The sequence below is a fragment of the Lepus europaeus genome, chromosome 12 (assembly GCF_033115175.1).
Source record: "Lepus europaeus isolate LE1 chromosome 12, mLepTim1.pri, whole genome shotgun sequence".
Lineage (NCBI taxonomy): Eukaryota > Metazoa > Chordata > Mammalia > Lagomorpha > Leporidae > Lepus > Lepus europaeus.
The window spans coordinates 6,501,441-6,518,696 of NC_084838.1; the positions used below are offsets into that span (position 1 = coordinate 6,501,441).

Genomic DNA, 17,256 nt, shown 5'->3' on the forward strand with positions numbered 1-17,256 from the left:
GTCAGGGACGTCGGGGAGGGAGGGAGGCTTAGCCGGGAGGAGTGAATGGAACAGAAATTCCACTGGGGGGACCCAGGAGGCCATGAGGCCAAGGCGGTGGCAGGGAGCAGCGAGAGATGGTGGCAAGGGGCCAGGAGCGTCAGCGGTGGAGGGGGGAGGGTGGCGAAGCCGGCTGGGAGGCAGCCCAGGGCGCAGGGGTTGGCCGAACGTGGTGCAGGGGGCAGCTGGGGGTGGAGGGTGCTGGAGGATGGGAATTTCTCCTCCAGGCCTGACATGGGGACCTCAGGGCCCTGCGTGGGCAGGGATGGGCAGCAGGGTGCACGTCCTGCCCCACGAAGGCTGCTGGGGACGTGGGACCAGGCAGAGGTGTCCAGACAGGGTCCCCCAGCCCGTGGGTTGTGGAATAGCTCAGGCCGGGAAGCAAAGATGTGTTCTAGGGGCGGAATGAGGGGGTCGCGTGCGGCCGTTGTCCGCTAAGTGGACGGTCCAGAGCGTGTGAGGGGCTCAGAAGGGAAAGCAGCACCTAGGGGCCCGTGACCCCCGACCCACCAGGAATTAGGGGCTCAGGAGTCAGCAGCCAAGCTCCAAAACTGGCAGCGGACCCGAAACAGGACGTCAGAGCCGCTTGTTGAGAACCCCGCTGAGGGAAGGGTGATGGCTTGCTGGCCTCGTGGGCGGAGCCCAGTGCACTGGGGACTGCTGTGAGCTGGCAGCTAATGCGATACCACCTAGGCTTGGGGATCCCAGCGTCTCACCGACCGTGATGAGATCACCCCACTGAGGTCTAAGACCTGTAAGAGCTGGGGACCACAGGAGACCTGCAGTCACCCGCTCCCCGTTTCACCTGTCACGCCCCACAGGGCAGGCTCGGTGGCCTGGGGAGCCTCAGCAGGTGGGGCTTTGGTGGGGGACACCAAGGGCAGGAGACCTGGGGGGCCTGGACCCCAGCCCCTCACCCCATCTCCTAGGACCCAGTGGATGCTGATCCTTCACGGCCAAGGTCAGCCTCCTGGGGCAGTGACCTTCTGGCCACCATCCAACCCGCTTCTTCCTTGGGCACCCGTGTCTGTGCCCCGCCCCCTGTAACCCGGGAGGCCGAGACCCCCACCTCCCGCACTGCAGACCCACTGGGGGGGCGCCCCTCCTCCCGGCTGCACTTCCCCTGCAGCTGCTTCCTGCGGATGTGGCTGATGTCAGCGGAGCCCCCAGCCAGGCCCACCTGGGGCAGCCCCCGCCAGCCTCAAAGCCAGCGGCCCCTGCCCCGGGCTTGTTTTCAAGTCTCGGAGTTCTCTCTGTAACCAAAATATTTTTTAATTTAAAAAAAAAAAAAAAAAACATAAACCCTTAGCTTTATTTTTCTATGTGTCTGGTTGTAGGTGCGACACGAGCTGTACGAATGGTGTAGGGTGGGCAGCAGGGTCGCGCCTGGCTCTCGGCCTCCAGGCAGTTTGGGATTGCAAGTCCCGAGATTTCTACTTTGCAGAGCTGAAATGCAACAAAGTAAATAAAATAAAAAATCTGGGACTAGACTTCACACCTGCCACACAAAACACAATTCCTGCCCCTCCGTCCCTTTGTCCTTTGTTTAGGTTATATGTCAGAATAAAATCCCCAAATTTTGGGGCCTGTGCTGTGGTGCAGTGGGTTAAAGCCCTGGCCTGAAGCGCCGGCATCCCATATGGGCACCGGTTCTAGTCCCAGCTGCTCCACTTCCGATCCAGTTCTCTGCTATGGCCTGGGATAGCAGTAGAAGATGGCCCAAGTGCTTGGACCCCTGCACCCACATGGGAAACCCAGAAGAAGCTCCTGGCTCCTGGCTTCAGATTGGCGCAGCTCCGGCCGTTGTAAGCATATGGGGAGTGAACCAGCGGATGGAAGATCTTTTTCTCTGTCTCTACCTTTCTCTGTAACTCTGTCTTTCAAATAAATAAAATAAATATTTAAAAAAATAAAATCCCCAAATTTTAATATCCTGACAGTGGTAGATACACAAATTAAATAATTATAGCGTGTGCTTCAAACTGTCTTTTTGATCTTAAAGGTTTATTTATTTGAAAGGCAGAGGCAGAGAGAGAGAGAGAGAGAGAGAGAGAGAGAGGTCTTCCATCTGCTTGTTCACTCCCCAACTGGCCGCAATGGCTGGAGCTGTGCTGATCCGAAGCCAGGAGCCAGGAGCTTCTTCCAGGTCTCCCACGTGGGTGCAGGGGCCCAAGCACTTGGGCCATCTTCTGCTTTCCCAGGCCATAGCAGAGAGCTGGATATGGAAGCCAGGATTCGAACCAGCGCCAATATGGTATGCCTGCACTGCAAGTGATGGCTTTACCTGCTGCGTCACTGCACCAGCCCCGAACTTGTCAATTTACAAGGTTTATGTTATTTAATTTGGTGAGAAATAAAAGCACAACAAAAGTGTTCCAGCTGAGCCGCCAGAGCCCCAGAGCTCTCTGGCTCCGGCTCCCCCACTGGCCCCGCCCCCAAAGTGCTTCTCCTGTTTCTGTGTCTGGCGACTTCAGAGCCCTCAGAGGAGTGAAATCCACGTGTCTGCCTGTGACCAACTTGTTCCACTTAGCGTGATGTCCCCAGGGTCCATGTCATGTTCAAATGGTTTTTTCTTTTTTTCTTTTTAAAGATTTATTTGAAAGGCAGAGTTACAGAGAGGCAAAGCCAGAGAGAGAAAGAGAGAGAGAGAAAAAAAGAAAGAGAGAGGTCTTCCATCCACTGATTCACTCCCCAGTGGCTACAATGGCTGGAGCTGAGCCGATTCAAAGCCAGGAGCCAGGAGCCAAGAGCCTCTTCCTGGTCTCCCGCATGGGCGCAGGGGCCCAAGCACTTGGGCCATCTTCCACTGCTTTCCCAGGCCACAGCAGAGAGCTGGATCGGAAGTGGAGCAGCCGGGTCTAGAACTGGCGCCCACATGGGATGCTGGCACTGCAGGCGGAGGCTTCACCCGCTACGCCACAGCGCCAGCGCCTCAAATGGTTTTCTTCATGAAGTGATCAATGCTTGTGAGAAGCGATAGTCTCGCCTCCAAACCAGGGGTCCCAGGGTGACAACCACCTCTCAGTTCCCTCCAAGATGCTGTGGGTTTTTTTAAAAAGAGTTTTTATTTGTTTGTTTGAAAGGCAGAGTTACAGAGGAATGGTGATAATGGCTAAGGCCAGGCTGAAACAGAGCCAGGAGTTTTATCCAGGTCTCTGTTGTGGATGCAGGGGCCCAAGCCCTTGGGCCATCTTCTGCTGCTTTCGCAGGCGCATTAACAGGGAGCTGGATCGGAAGTGGAGCAGCCGGGACTTGAACACCAGGATGCTGGTGTTGCAAGCAGTGGCTTAAGCTGTTAAGGCCCCTGACGCTGGGGCTCTGGCTGTAGGACAGCAGCATTTTAACTTCACAGAGTTCATGCAAAAATCAAATCAAAGTTGGGACCAGACTTCAGACGCTTAGCCACACATGTGCACGCACACACACATGTGCACACGCATGTGCGTGTTTAGTTATTTTTATGCAGGTGGGATTGGAGCAGTGTGGTGGGGCTCTGTGCCTGATTTCTCCAAAGCTGTGCCTGTCTGTGGCCTCTTGCCCTCCCCAGCTCCAGGGAACCCCCTCTTCTTTTCTCAAGAGGGACTTTGGAGTAGGGTCACCACCTCCCCCCTCTCCCCGGCTACACCGCTGTTCCATCAGCCCCTGCACCAGAGAGTGTTTCTTACACAGTTCTTTGAAACTAGCAGGCCATTTCTCTTTTGTTTTTGTTTTTAAAGATTTATTTATTTGAAAGAGTTACAGAGAGGGAGAGGCAGAGGCAGAGAGAGAGAGAGAGGCAGAGAGAGAGAGAGAGGTCTTCCATCTGCTGGTTCACTCCCCAAATGGCCACAACAGCCAGGGCTGGGCCAGACCGAAGCCAGGAGCTTTATCCGGGTCTCCCAGATAGGTGCAGGAGGCTGGGACTCGGGCCTCCTCTGCTGCTTTCCCAGGCACATTAGCAGGGAGCTGGATCAGTAGTGGAACAGCCGGGACTCGAACCTGTGCCCATATGGGATGCTGGCACAGCAGGCCATGGCCTTAATCTGTTGTACCACAGTACCAGCCCCCCCTTATGTATTTTTTAAAAATATATTTATTGATTTGAAAGGCAGAATGACAGGGAGAGAGAGAAGAGAGGTCTTCCATTCCCCAGTTCACACCCAAAATGCCTGCAACAGCCAAGGCTGGGCCAGCCCAAAACCAGGAGCCAGGAGCTCCATCAGGTCTCCCACGTGGGTGGCAGGGACCCGACTGCTTGGCCACTATCTGCTGCTTTCCCAGGCATGCTAGCTGGGAACTGAATTGGAAGTGGAGTACCCGGAACTGGAACTGGCACTTGGATATGGGATGCCAGTGTCGCAAGCCATGGCTTAACCCACTGCACCAGGACACCAGCCCCCATACAGTCACTGTCCACACATGTTTCTAAAAGTGGAGAGAGGGGCCGGCGCTGTGGTGCAGCGGGTTAACTCCCTGGCCTGAAGCACCGGCATCCCATATGGGCGCTGGTTCGAAACCCAGCTATTCTACTTCCGATCCAGCTCTCTGCTATGGCCTGGGAAAGCAGTAGAAGGTGGCCCAAGTCCTAAGCCACTTCTTGGGCCCCTGCACCCACATAGGAGACCTGGAAGAAGCTCCTGGCTCCTGGCTTCAGATCAGCGCAGCTCCGGCCATTGCGGCCAATTGGGGAATGAACCATCGGATGGAAGACCTCTCTCTCTCTCTCTCTCTCTCTGCCTTTCAAATAAATAAGTAAATCTTAAAAAAAAAAAAAAAAAGTGGAAGAGAACATTTGAAATTTGGATTCACATCATCGGTTTCCTTTGCCCAAATGTGGTGCCTGTTCACACCCGTCTGTGGCTTTGCGGAGGGGAGGGCTTTCCAACAGCTTCCGCTGCAGAACCTCAGACTCACTGCCCCGCCCTCCCGAAGCCGGGTCCCCAGCAGTAGGAACCGTGTGACGTCACAGGTGGCAGAGCTGGGACAAGACCCAGGCTGCTGTTGCTGCTGAGATGCTGCCACCTGGGGCGGGCTGTAGCCTGGGTAGTCGTACTCGCTCCAACACATTCCATGGCTCCCTAGTGCCTACAACACAAATCCCGAGTCCAGTCGGCCCCACCACCTGGGGCTGCTGCCCCCAAGGTTGTGCCGTGGTGGGGCACTTGAGTTCTGCAGCTGGGCTCCCAGCCCTGCCCTCCACCTGTCTAAGCATCCACTGCCGGGTGCTGGGTGCTGGGTGCTGGGTGCTGGGTGCCAGGCTCCTGAGCAAACGCTGGAGAGGCAGGTGGTGCTCCACTGGCCAGTTCAGGCCTCACATTCCTCCTCGCTGGTTATGGATTCAAGGCCGCGCCCTTAGCTAGGATTCAAGGCCGCGCCCTTAGCTCGGCTCAGTCTTGTCCCTCACCTGGGTCCCCACAGCTCTCTAAACAACCCATGTCCTAGCACTCCCTCCCATGGGGGCAGGGCTGGGCTCTATAGCCTGCTGCCCAACCCCCAGCTGGAGACAGATGTGTGGGTGGTCTCCCTCGGCCCCACTCTCTGCACCTGCCTCAGACCCTGCAGGAGCTTTGTGCAAACAGCCTCAGTTTCCCCAGCTGGCACAGGGCAGCTTGCCGGGCCCCTGGAGTGACGTGGGCACAGTGCCGGGACCGCTGCAGCCAGCTGGGGTGCGCAGCAGGGGTGCTGGTCTTGGCTTCTCTTCAGGGCTCGCTCGGCCCGGCCCCCCTCCCTCCCCTCCCTCCCCGCCTCTGGAGCGCCGGCTCCCGGCATGCTGCGCGCTGACAGCCTTATAAATAGTCGCCTTTGCGGGCGCCGGAGGACGGGCACGCACTGCCCTGGCGCCCACCGCAGCCCTCCCCAGGTCAGTGTGCCCCCGCCCGCCTGGGGAATGTCTGTGCCGGGGGGAGGGGGCTCTGCGGGGCGCAGGGCAGCTCACGGCGGTGGGGGGGGTGTATGTGTGTGCAGCTGGCTTCCCCAGGGTTGTGCGTGGCTGCCCGTGCGATCCGTGGTTGTGACCTGTGTGTGTGTGCGTGTCAGCGCCTCCCGCTCGGGGCGTTCACGCCACAGTGCTGTGCCTTTGTGGATCTGCGTGTACGTGCTGCAGCCCCCCCCCCCAGTCCCCTTTTGTCCCTGCCCCCTCTCCCCAGGCTCCAGGTCCCTGTCCTTGGCACATCCCCCGTCGTGGGGGGGGGGGGGGGCTGCGGCCTGCTCTCCTGCCCCGGAGAACCCGCGCAGGGGCCAGCCCTGGAGCTCAGAGGGGCTGTCCTGCATGTCACTTCGGGAGTCAGGGGGACCCAAAGTCCCTGGATACTTGGCCACTGCCCCAGCTTCCTGCTAGGGCAGGGGGCTCGGTGGGAGTCCGGGGCCAGCACACTCGGCCGACCACCCCAACTCTAGCAGTAGCAGGACAGGCCAGAGAGGGGACCCTGCCGCCCAAGGTCACACAGCTGAGTGATGGGGTGCCAGCCACTGGGAGAGCTGCTCCCGGGTCAGGAGCTGGGGGCCCTGGGCCTTACCCTGTGCACCCGGAACACCACCCAGCCCGCCCCGGGGCCGTAAAAGGCCTGGGTGCTCAGCTCGTAACCCAACTCTGCCTGGACCCCCGGCCCCCGCGAGGCCTCCTCGCCATCCAAGTTATTTTGGACCAAGGAAGCGGCAGGTGCCCGCACAGCAGAGGGGCTTGGGTTACCCGGAGGCGGGGTCAGGCCGCTTCTCAGGGCTTCGCTGGGGCTGGACCTGGCACGGGACACTCCCTCAGCCCCGGCAGCTGCCCGGAGCCTGGAAGGACCCTGCCCTCCTTCAGCGCACTCAGCAGGAAAGTGGCCGTAACTCATGCCCCGCGGGCAGGGACCGTCAGCGAAGCTGTCTCAGGCCCCATCAGGTGCCAGGCCCGGAGCAGCAGAAAATGCAGACCCGAGTCTGACCCCAGCCGGCCCTTGGGCCAGCCTGTCCTCTCCAAGCCTCAGTCCCTCCCCCGGCCCTGTGCTCGGCCACGGTGCCAGGCCCAGGCAGGTGGGGGACACAGGCCCATCTACAGTAGAGGAACCAATCCAGTGTGGCAGGCCCAGTGCTGGAGAAGTTCAGAGAAGGCGCCTGCCAGTGCAGAGTCCAGGGGGCCTTCCTGGAAGAGGAGACAGCTGAGCTGGCAAGTTGGGGAAAGGCATCTGCCACGGTGTGGAGGGGTCAGCACCACGGTGGGCTAGAGGGCTCCACGCGTCCCTGTGGCAGCTCATTGGCTGCCAGGGTGACCTCGCCCGGCCCTGCCAGCTCAGTGAAGGGGCCAGGTTTTGTCTTGGGTGTCGAGGGGGCCACGCGTGGGAGACTGTGGGCAGGTGAGTGACATGGGCCGATGCTCGTTAGAGAAAGTCCCACAGGGGTGGCAGCCAGGAGAGCCGTGCGGGGTTGGGTGGTGACAGTGGCCTAGGCACCTGCTTGGCACAAGGGAGCGGCAGTGAGACAATGGAGCAGGACCGGCAGAGGTGCTGGGGCAGAGGCTGGACCACGGGAGTCAGGTCAGCGGCCGATGTGGGAGAGGAACTGTCCTGCTGATTTGGGCCTTCAACTTGGCCGGCTGCTTGGAGTCCGTGGGTGCATGGGGCTGGGAGAGGGGCCTGGGCTCGCTGCATGGGCGCCAGGGGTCCCTGAGCCAGAGGGTTGGTGGTCCTGGGAGGGAGGGCCCAGGGTCAAGGCAAGGGTGGTTGTGACCGTGGCTGGTGGCACCAGGAGTGTGGGGTGGGGGATGGGAGTGAGGAAGAGGAAGGCAAAGGCGGCAGAAGGTGGTTCTGAGGAGATGCTGGGGGCCTGGAGGGGTGGGGGAAAGGAGCAGGGAGGCGGGGTCCCCCGTCCACCGGGCAAGCTGAGCCTGCACGGGGAGGGAGCCTGGGAGCCCTCACTTTGAAAGCCCGCGGTGGGGGGGCGCTGTGTCCCGCTGAGCGGCTTCTGTGGATTCTTCCCCCTCGGGCCCCTGCGTCCCTTAGCGCATCCTGGTCCAGGACCGGGTCCCAGGCGAGGATCCACGTCCCTCCCGTCCGCCTCCCGCCTCCTGGCCGGCCGGCAGCCCTCCCAGGTGGCGGCCGTTGTCAAGGTGCTGGGCAGACGCCAGCCCCGCCCCTACTTTCTGGGGCCCCAAGGGGAGCAGCCCAGTGGGCGCCGCCCCCACCATCCCCGGGGCACAGGGTGGGGGTTCCTGCTCTCCAGGGACAGGTGATGTAACGGATGCTGCAGGGGAAAGGTGACTTTCCCAAGGTCACCCGGCCTCCTGGGCCTCCCCCTCTGCCCCCAGCTTACGTGTGTGTTGGGCCTGGCACGTACCAGGCGCCCTGGGTGTGGCCTGGCAGAGGCTGAGTCAGGGGAGGGAGGAGAAACAACCCCCCCACACCTGTGCCCTTGTCTTGCAGAGGCAGACTCGGCTCCTGAGAGCGCGGCAGGATGGAAGGTACGTGGCTCCCCTCCGTTCCTGCCCACTGCCCTGGCCTCAGTGTGCCCATCTGTTAAAAGGGTCTGCGCCTGGGGAGACACAGAGAGCTGGGAGAAGGCTTAGGCTGCCAGAGCAAGCCTGCCTGGGAGCTGCCAGCCCCTCCCAGGGTGTGCCGGCTCCAAGACTAATTTCAGAGGCCTCCAGGCCTCCCCCTGGCTCCTGCTGCACCCCCCCACCCCGGGCGCGCTCACCTAGGTGGTATTATAGAGCTAAGTCTCTGGCTGGGGAGGGGACCTGCGCTGCCGGGAGCCCCACCCATGCAGAGTGCCCCTCTCCGGAGTCTGAGGCCCGCTCCTGTCCCTCTCTGAGTCTCTGAGCTGTCAGCAGGCCTGGGCCCTCCTGGCTCCTGCGGGCTGGGACCTAGAGGGAGACGTGGGCGGGCAGAGAGCGCGCCCTTCCTCCCTCCCCCGCCGGCTGCCGGCTGCACCGGTGTCCAGCCCCTGGGGCTGGGCCTCAGCCTGGCGACTCTTCCAGGAGCTCGGTGGGCCTGGCACCACCTGCCGCTCCGCCCTGAACCGCAGCCACCACAGGGCTGCAGCCTCTTCCCCAGCCCCAGGCTCCTGCCCTTCGGCCCCCCCGCCGGCCCTCGCCCCCTGGGGGCAGGGCCGGAGAAGCAGAGGCCTCAGTTTCCCTCTGCCCAATGGGGCCGAGGTCTTGCAGAGGGCGGAGCGGAGGTTGCTCGGCTCCCTGTCTGGCCAAGAACTCCTGGCGCCCACCGCAGCCCTCCTCCCTGGCAACCGTCTCCATGGCAACATATGTTGTGGTTGCCAACGCCACATCAGCACTGCTGGGGTGGGCGGGCGATGGGCAGGACCAGGCCTGAGAGAGGCAGGGCAGGGGGACCCAGCAGCATAGGATCATGGGCTGCTGCTCGTCCAGTGACCCTCGCAGACGGGCCGACTCGCGGGCCAGAGGTGACCTAGTCCTGCCACCCAGCCACCCGCAGGGAGGCGCTCCCGGGCCCGGGCCTCTGCCCCCACCGCTCCTTCTGTCCTCTTTGCTTCCACTCCCCGCCCTGCTCCTCCTGGGCTGGGGCCGCAGCAGGCCTGGGACCCCAGGGGAGCCGGGGGCTCTTGGTCAAGCCAGGAGCTGAGCTCTGCTGTCCTTTCCTGTCCCACAGAGAAGCTGAAAAAAGCCAAGATCATCTTCGTGGTGGGTGAGTTGCGGGCAGGCAGCGGGGCGGGGGGGGGGGGGGTTGCAGCACTCCAGGCTCCGCCCCTCCCTCACTGGGACCCCCCCCCCGAGTCTCGGGGTTCCTCAATGGGTGGGCGCTTGCAGGCGGGCCTGGCTCCGGCAAGGGCACCCAGTGTGAGAAGATCGTGCAGAAGTATGGCTACACCCACCTCTCCACCGGCGACCTGCTGCGCGCCGAGGTCAGCTCGGGCTCGGCCAGGGGCAAGAAGCTGTCGGAGATCATGGAGAAGGGGCAGCTGGTGCCACTGGTGAGTGGCCCCTGGCCGCGTGGGGGTAGGGGCAAGGGGGCCGCGAGGTGCACCTGCCAGCAAAGCCCCCCACATGCCGGCCAGGCTGACCAGGGCCCTCCCTGGCTATGCGCCCTCCTGTGGCTCCCCACTGCCCTCGTCAGAAAGATCCTTCCAGGAGCTCCCAAGACCCCGGGGGCCCTTCTGCCCACCCACTCCCCAGGTGTTCTGCCGTCCTGGCCTTGCTGTTCCCAGACACGCCCCCTCCCCCCGCCTGGCCTGCCCTCTCCTCCTCAGCTCTCGGCCTCCCCAGTTCCGCCGCAAGGATCCCCCTCATTTTATCTCTCGAAGCCCACAGCCACTTCTCTCCTGGACAACCTCGGGAATTAAGCCCCCCGCGTGCTGTCTGTCCCCTCCCCGGCCACGCACTTCCCCAGGGCAGAGGCCTGATTTGTCCCCTCTGGGTCGTCCAGCCCAGGACCTGCCCGGGCTCGGGAGGGAGAGGAGGCTTCCTGGAGACGGAGGCTTGCTGGGGACGCGGGAGTCCGGGGGAGGCCCTCTCCTGCCACAGGACCAGCACGAGCCGAGGCCGAGAGGACGGGGGAGCGAGGCTCCAGGCCCCTTCTTCCTTGGCTGTGCCCGCAGGAGACGGTGCTGGACATGCTCCGAGATGCCATGGTGGCCAAAGCAGAGACGTCCAAAGGCTTCCTCATCGACGGCTACCCACGGGAGGTGCAGCAGGGAGAGGAGTTTGAGCGGCGGGTAAGGGTGGGGCCGGCAGAGGTCAGGGCGGAGGGAGGGAGGGAGGCACTGATGCCGGGGTGGGGAGAGAAACCAGGAGGACTTCCTGGAAGAAGCCTCTAGAGGGAAGGGAGGAGCCAGGCTGGGCACCCCCTGAGACCCTGGGCCAGTCCTGTCACCTCTCAGCAAACGGGAGAGGACGAGGACGGTGGCAGGGAGGGTGCGTCCTAGTGCAGACCGTGGCAGCCCCCAACTCGCAGTCAGCGGGCAGGGAGCAGCGGCTGGAAGGGCGAGGCCAGCAGGGGAGAGCGCAGTGTGGGGGCCGGGGGTGATGGGAGAGGAGCTCAGGCCCGGCTGGAGGCCGCCAATGCAGGGGCTCCAGCCGGAACGCCAGGCCTTGGTCATCCTGCAGCTCTGAGCGGCCTTAGAGCAGGTGCCCACCAGGAGCACCGTCCACGGGGTGGGGGCGCCTCATCCAACCACACGCGTGCACACGCACACAGGAGCACACGTGCTGCTCTCCTACATGGGAACACACGCACTGCACACGTCCACGTGAGCACATGTCCATGCACACACAAAGTATGTGTGTTCACAGGCACACGCGTGCTACTGGGCACACGATGCACACGTACAAGGGTGCAGCACACACACATGCACACACGTGCTCCACAAGGCCTCACAGGCAAACATACTGGGTGGTAAATGCCTAGGAGGGGGAGGGCAAAGGAGAGGGTCAGGGGGTTAACTGGGCACTGCCGAGACAGGGGCGGGACCAGGCTGCCATCCCCCACCCCGCTATCTGTGGGCCGTCTTTGAGCTTCTGTAGTTCCTCAGCCCAAACATTATTTTTTTAAAGGTTTATTTATTTATTTGAAAGGCAGAATTACAGAGAGGAAGAGGCAGAGAGAGAGAGAGAGAGAGAGAGGTCTTCCATCCGCTGGTTCACTCCCCAAATGGCCACTACGGCCAGAGCTGGGCCGATCTGAAGCCAGGAGCCAGGAGCTTCTTCCGGGTCTCCCATGGGGTGCAGGGCCCAAGCACTTGGGCCATCCTCCACTGCTCTCCCAGGCCACAGCAGAGAGCTGGATGGGAAGTGGAGCAGCTGGGACTCGAGCTGACGGCCACATGGGATGCCGGCACCGCAGGCGGCTCCTTTACTCTCTGTGCCACAGCGCCGGCCCTCAGATTATTGTTTGACCTCCAAGTGTCTGCGAGGCCTCAAGTTTTCCTCTCTGCAGAATGGGTGTTGCTTGGGCTTCCCTCAGACCCCTGGCCCTGAACCCTGTGGTCACCTCCAGGCAGCACTGAGGAGTGTCCTGTCCCAGCCGAGTGATGTCACCTGCAGCCCTCAGGGCCACATCTAGAAAGCGGGGTCAGTGGAATCCCCATCCCAGCACTGCTCAGGGCCCAGGCAGAACCAGGGCCCTGCAGAGGCCCCGGGGCCTTTGGGCAGCTGTGTTCTGAGACCTGGACACCAGGGGGCGCCAGGGCCCTGCTGAAGGAGGCAGGGTGGGCTGCAGGCCTGGGCTGGCGGGCCCAGAAAGGGGGGCGGGTGGCATTGTCCAGCTCTCTTCAGACTAAGTGTCCAGGTGCTGACTGGGAAACTGAGGCCCCACAGTCAGAACCCCAGCCGGGGACCCCTGCCCAGGGCCTTAGCTGCCTTCATAGCCTCACTGCACGTGTGTGTGTGTGTGCGTGTGTGTGTGGAGCCCCTGTGCATGGCCTGGGGACCCAGAGGACGCCGAGGCTGTGGGTGCACGCCCTGGAGAAGCTCAGTGCCTACGATGATGGCAGGTGGTGGCCTTGGGACTGGGGCCAGACGGCTGTCCCGGCCCAGCCCTCCCTGCCCATGGTCCCTTGGAAGAAGGGAGCGCCTGGAAGGCTGTCCCTGGTTAATGGACAGCCGGAGCCACCCTCCCTGAAGCTGTCCTTAACCCCAAGTCCTTAACCACCTCTGGGACAGGCGCGAGTGTGAGGGTGGGCTCAGAGAGGGCAAGCGGCCCGGCCTAGGACACACAGCTGGACAGAGGCAAAGGGGAGCTGGGGCGGACCCTGGGGTGCTCTGTGCTGGAGGGCAGTGAGGCAGCACCCGCTCGGCCTCAGAGAGGGGCCTGGGCACCAACCCAGGTGGTCCGGAGCGGCTGCAGAGCCTTGAAGGCCGTGCAGAAGCCCTCGTCCGACCCTGAGGCTGTGGCGGCCGCGGTGGCTCTGTCCCGCTCGCTCAGCTGCCTGGCCCCTGACTCGGGGAGCAGACCCGGGCCTTGCCTCACACAGAGGCCGCACCCTGCTCCTGGGGACAGGTGGCCAGGCAGGGGGCCCTGCGGTCAGCCCCAAGGACCCCCAGAACTCAGTAGCCCTCCCACCCCTGCCCTTTGCCAAGTCTGTGCCCAGCCCCCCAGGTAAAAGTCAGATGTTCCCAGCCCGCTGGGGACAGGGGCGTGAATAAATAACTGGGGGGAGGAGTGAGGGGGCTGGACGGGCGGAGGGACCCAGGCGGGTGCAGGCCTGGCTTGGGGGCAGGGGGATGGCCCCCGCAGGCGGCCCCCCGGGGAGGGCATGGGCCTTCTGCGCAGGTCTCCAGGGAGACCTGGGAGGGGCGGGGCAGGAGCCGGGTCCCTGAGCCGCGCTGGCCCCGCCCGCAGATCGCGCAGCCCACGCTGCTGCTGTACGTGGACGCAGGCCCTGAGACCATGAAGCAGCGGCTCCTGAAGCGCGGAGAGACCAGCGGGCGGGTGGACGACAACGAGGAGACCATCAAGAAGCGGCTGGAGACCTACTACAAGGCCACCGAGCCCGTGATCGCCTTCTACGAGAAGCGAGGCGTCGTGCGCAAGGTGCGCGCGCGGCCCCGCCTCCGCCGGGGTGGGCGGGGGGCGCCGGCCCTCGCCCTGGCACCCCGGCCCTCACGGCCCCGTCTCCCCGCAGATCAACGCCGAAGGCTCGGTGGACGAGGTCTTCGCTCAGGTCTGCACCCACCTGGACGCGCTGAAGTAGCCACAGCCCCTTCCCAGCTCGGCGCCCCGCCCGCCCCGTCCGGCCTGGAGGTGGCCCTGGCCGCGGCCCAGCGCCTCCGCCCTGCCCGGCGAGCACAGACAGAGGAAGCCACTTTATCCTGTTTTCACAGACAGCCGAGCACTAAAGGAATTGCCAAGGACATTTGGTTTTACTCGGTTTTTTTTTTTTTTTTTGCTTCCAATCAGAGTTGATTCACCTCGGGTGTGCCCTCCAGGCCGAGGACCCCAGCTCTGCACCCCTGTGGCGCTGGGGCTCCTCTGCCCACCTCGGCCAGCGCCCCTTTCCAGCTCTGGTGGGAGACCCCATGCCAGGCCTGGGGACGGTGGTGACAGCCAGGCTGGAGCCGTGGCCTGGGGTCTCAGCCTGGGCTTCGTGGCACCCTTGCTGTGTGGCTTTGGCCGTGACCCTCACCTCTCTCTGAGCACAGGTTCCATGCCTGACCCTCCCCGGGGCCTGGGCTGCGGCAGGCAGTGAGGTCACAGGCAGGGAGACGGCGGGGGGGGGGGGACTTCCTGGGCAGCCGGGGTGGCGCTCACCAGCCTCCAACAGTGAAGTGGCCTCCTGTGCCTGTCTGACAAGGGCATAGTGATTGGGTGGGGGTGGGGAGACCTGCTCAGGGTCACCTCCCTGGGGAGGCGTGACCTGAAGGCCTCCCCGGTGCTGGCAGCCTGGCCTCTCTGAGCCATTTGCCAAGTCTAAGCCGGGCCCTGTGCGTAGATCAGACCCCCACCCCAGCCCCTGCCTCCATGTTAGGCTGAGCCGGAGAGCAGACAGCCCGACCCACAGCGTGCAGCCCCTGGAACCCCGGGGAAGAACCCCCTTCCGCGTTCTGTTCTCTCTCCATTTCGCGGCCTCATCACCAAGAAAGGCTCGTTTGGTGCTCACGTGTCCTTGGCACCCACCCTGGCCCTGGACGGGGCTCCCTGCCAAGCGAGGGTGCCCACGTGCGTCCTGCCATGGGGGGCTGCTGTGCTTGGCGTGGCCCCTTCCGATGATGGCAAGGGGCCCCGTTTCCCAGTTACATTGGTTATTTAAAGTTCCTTTCAAATAAACGTATTTAAGTTATAAAAGGAGAGTCCATTGGGAGAAGCACGTGAACTAAGCCGAGGGTGCTGGGGAGAGAGGAAAATACAGGTGCCATGGGGGGGGGGCATGCAGCTGCTCCCCACCGTGAGCCTGGGCAGCTGGGAGAGCAGGAGCCACAGAGCCCTGGCCACCTCGCAGCCCCAGTGCCACGCGGGGACATGCACACGCCCCCCACATGCACACTCATCACGCATACACGCTACGACTCCTCACACACACTCCTGTCTCAGGTTGTCTGGGGTCAGTGCAAAGCCCAGCACAAGGGTGGGGAAGAACAAGAAAGATCCGCCCGAGAGGCGTCCGCGTCGCTCCCCTTCCCTCCCTCCGGGTAGGCAAATCTCAGCTGACCCAGATGCTCAGACTGCTCGCCACGGAATCCTCGCATTCGCTCTAGAGACACCGTAGGGGCGGCGTTGTGGCGTGCGTGCCGCTGCCTGGGTCACCTGCACCCCGGCTCGGGGCGCCTCGCGCGAGCCCTGGCTACTCTGTGTTTCTCATCACGCTTCCTCCTGATGCACACCCCGGGGGGCAGCAGGTGTCGACCCAAGGACTTGGGCCCCTGGCACCCACGTGGGAGACCTGGATGGAGTTCCAGGCTCCTGGCTGCAGCCTGGCCCCTGCCCCGGCCGTTGCTGGCAGTAGAGGAACTCTCTCTCTGAACATCCCTCTCTCTGCCTCTCAAATAAAAGGAATAAGTAAGAATTTTGAACAACCACAGATACTCCTCTCTCCTCGCTGTCTATGCAGGCGACACAGATCCTCTTTGTGGAAAACACAAAACGTCATCGAAAGCCCCAGCGACTCCTGTCCTGGCCGCTAGGAACCTGCTGCTCATCCGGTCTCCGGCGGCCAGCCCGAGGGGACCCCTGTGCTCAACCAAGACCCGCTCTGGGCAGCGGGACCCTCAGAACTCCTAGGGCATGTGTGCGGGCAGAGGCTCCTCTAGCTGAGCTCTGCACAGGGCCTTGTGCATATCCAGGGAGTCACTCCAACTGCATGGAAGGGCAGAGGGAACAGCCCCGCAGAACTGCAGGGTGGAGAGGACCTGTCGGCTGTAGCGAGGGCAGAGGCCTCCGGCGGGCCAGGGTTCAGGCTAGAGGGGGTACAGCAGCCAAAGACAAGCCTGGTGGTGGCGCAGTCCTTGGATGCCAGCCCACGCATCTGACGTGTCTCCTAAGGACAATGGGGAGTTCAGAAAGTGGTGATTTTTGTTCTTTCTCTTTTAAAGACTTATTTCTTATTGGAAGGGCAGTGGCAGAGAGAGAGGCAGACAGAGAGAGGATCTTCCATCCGCTGCTTCACTCCCTAAATGGCTGTAACTGTGCTGATCCGGAGCCAGGAAGCACACACAGGAGCTTCTTCTGGGTCTGCCACGTGGGCCATCTTCGGCTTACCCAGGCCATCAGCAGGGAGCTGGATCGGAAGCAGGGCAGCGGGTAAAAGCCCCAGCCTGCAGCTCCTGCGTCAGCGGGGACCGTAGTGGGGTTCTTGGCTTTGTGCAAGAAAGAATTCAGGCATGAGACAGAGCAGTGGTAAGCAAGACGGGAAGGTAAGCAAGACGGGGTCGGGCACCCGTAGGAACGGAGGGCGCCTCTCCAGACAGACCCTGAGAGCGCCCAGGCACTCCGGCTGGGAGAGCGAGGTTGCAGGTTGAATGGCGAGAAAGCCCCTGGCCGGCCAGGCGCGCGGCTCCGCGGAGAGCTGAGCGTGCGGTCTGCAGACGGCGGCTCCCAGGAACAGGGGCCCGGTGTTTCCCACGGCCCCTCCTTCCCCTCCTCCTCCAGGCAATCCCTCCCAGGTTTACTACCCAGGGCTGTCAGCCGGGGAGCCCCCTGAGCTGGCGGAGGAGCCTCCCCTGGGCTGCGGCGTGGAGGAAGGCTGGGAAGGTTTTATCGCTCAGTGTTGTCTGGTCCGGTAACCCGCATGGTGCTGAGGAGAGAGGAGTGTCCCGGGGAGCTTCCCGTGGGGGGAGGGCTGAGCCCACCTGGAAAGTTCTCGGGGTCTGGGCGGGACTTTGCAGTGCAAATCCTGGGCTGCTTCCCAGGTGAGCTTCTGCAGGCGCTGTTTTCCTCAGGCCTCTCTCACGCACACACAGGCTAATTTCTAACTTCCCACCTAACACCGGCATCCATGTGGGCCCCAGTTGAGTCCCGGCTGCTCCACTTCCAATCCAGCTCCCAGCTGACATGCCTGGGAAAGCAGTGGAAGATGGCCCAAGTGTTTGGTTCCCTGCACCTGTGTGGGAGACTTAGAAGAAGCTCCTGGCCGGCACTGCGGCTCATTAGGCTAATCCTCCGCCTGCGGCGCCAGCACCCTGGGTTCTAGTCCCGGTCGGGGCACCAGATTCTGTCCCGGTTGCTCCTCTTTCAGGCCAGCTCTCTGCTGTGGCCCGGGAGTGCAGTGGAGGATGGCCCAAGTGCTTGGGCCCTGCACCCGCAAGGGAGACCAGGAGAAGCACCTGGCTCCTGCCTTTGGATCGGCACAGCATGCCGGCCA

At 62.8% G+C, this 17,256-nt stretch overlaps 1 protein-coding gene across 1 annotated transcript; it reads left to right on the forward strand.

Annotated features, from left to right (window-relative positions):
- The first annotated feature begins 5,796 nt into the window (after positions 1-5,796).
- AK1 (adenylate kinase 1) lies at positions 5,797-13,815 on the forward strand. The gene is made up of 7 exons (XM_062206890.1): positions 5,797-5,878; positions 8,415-8,452; positions 9,615-9,650; positions 9,773-9,936; positions 10,561-10,677; positions 13,302-13,493; positions 13,585-13,815. Exons 2-7 carry the CDS (start codon positions 8,446-8,448, stop codon positions 13,651-13,653), a joined length of 585 nt encoding a protein of 194 aa, XP_062062874.1. The 5' UTR covers positions 5,797-5,878; positions 8,415-8,445; the 3' UTR covers positions 13,654-13,815.
- Positions 13,816-17,256: the final 3,441 nt, after the last annotated feature.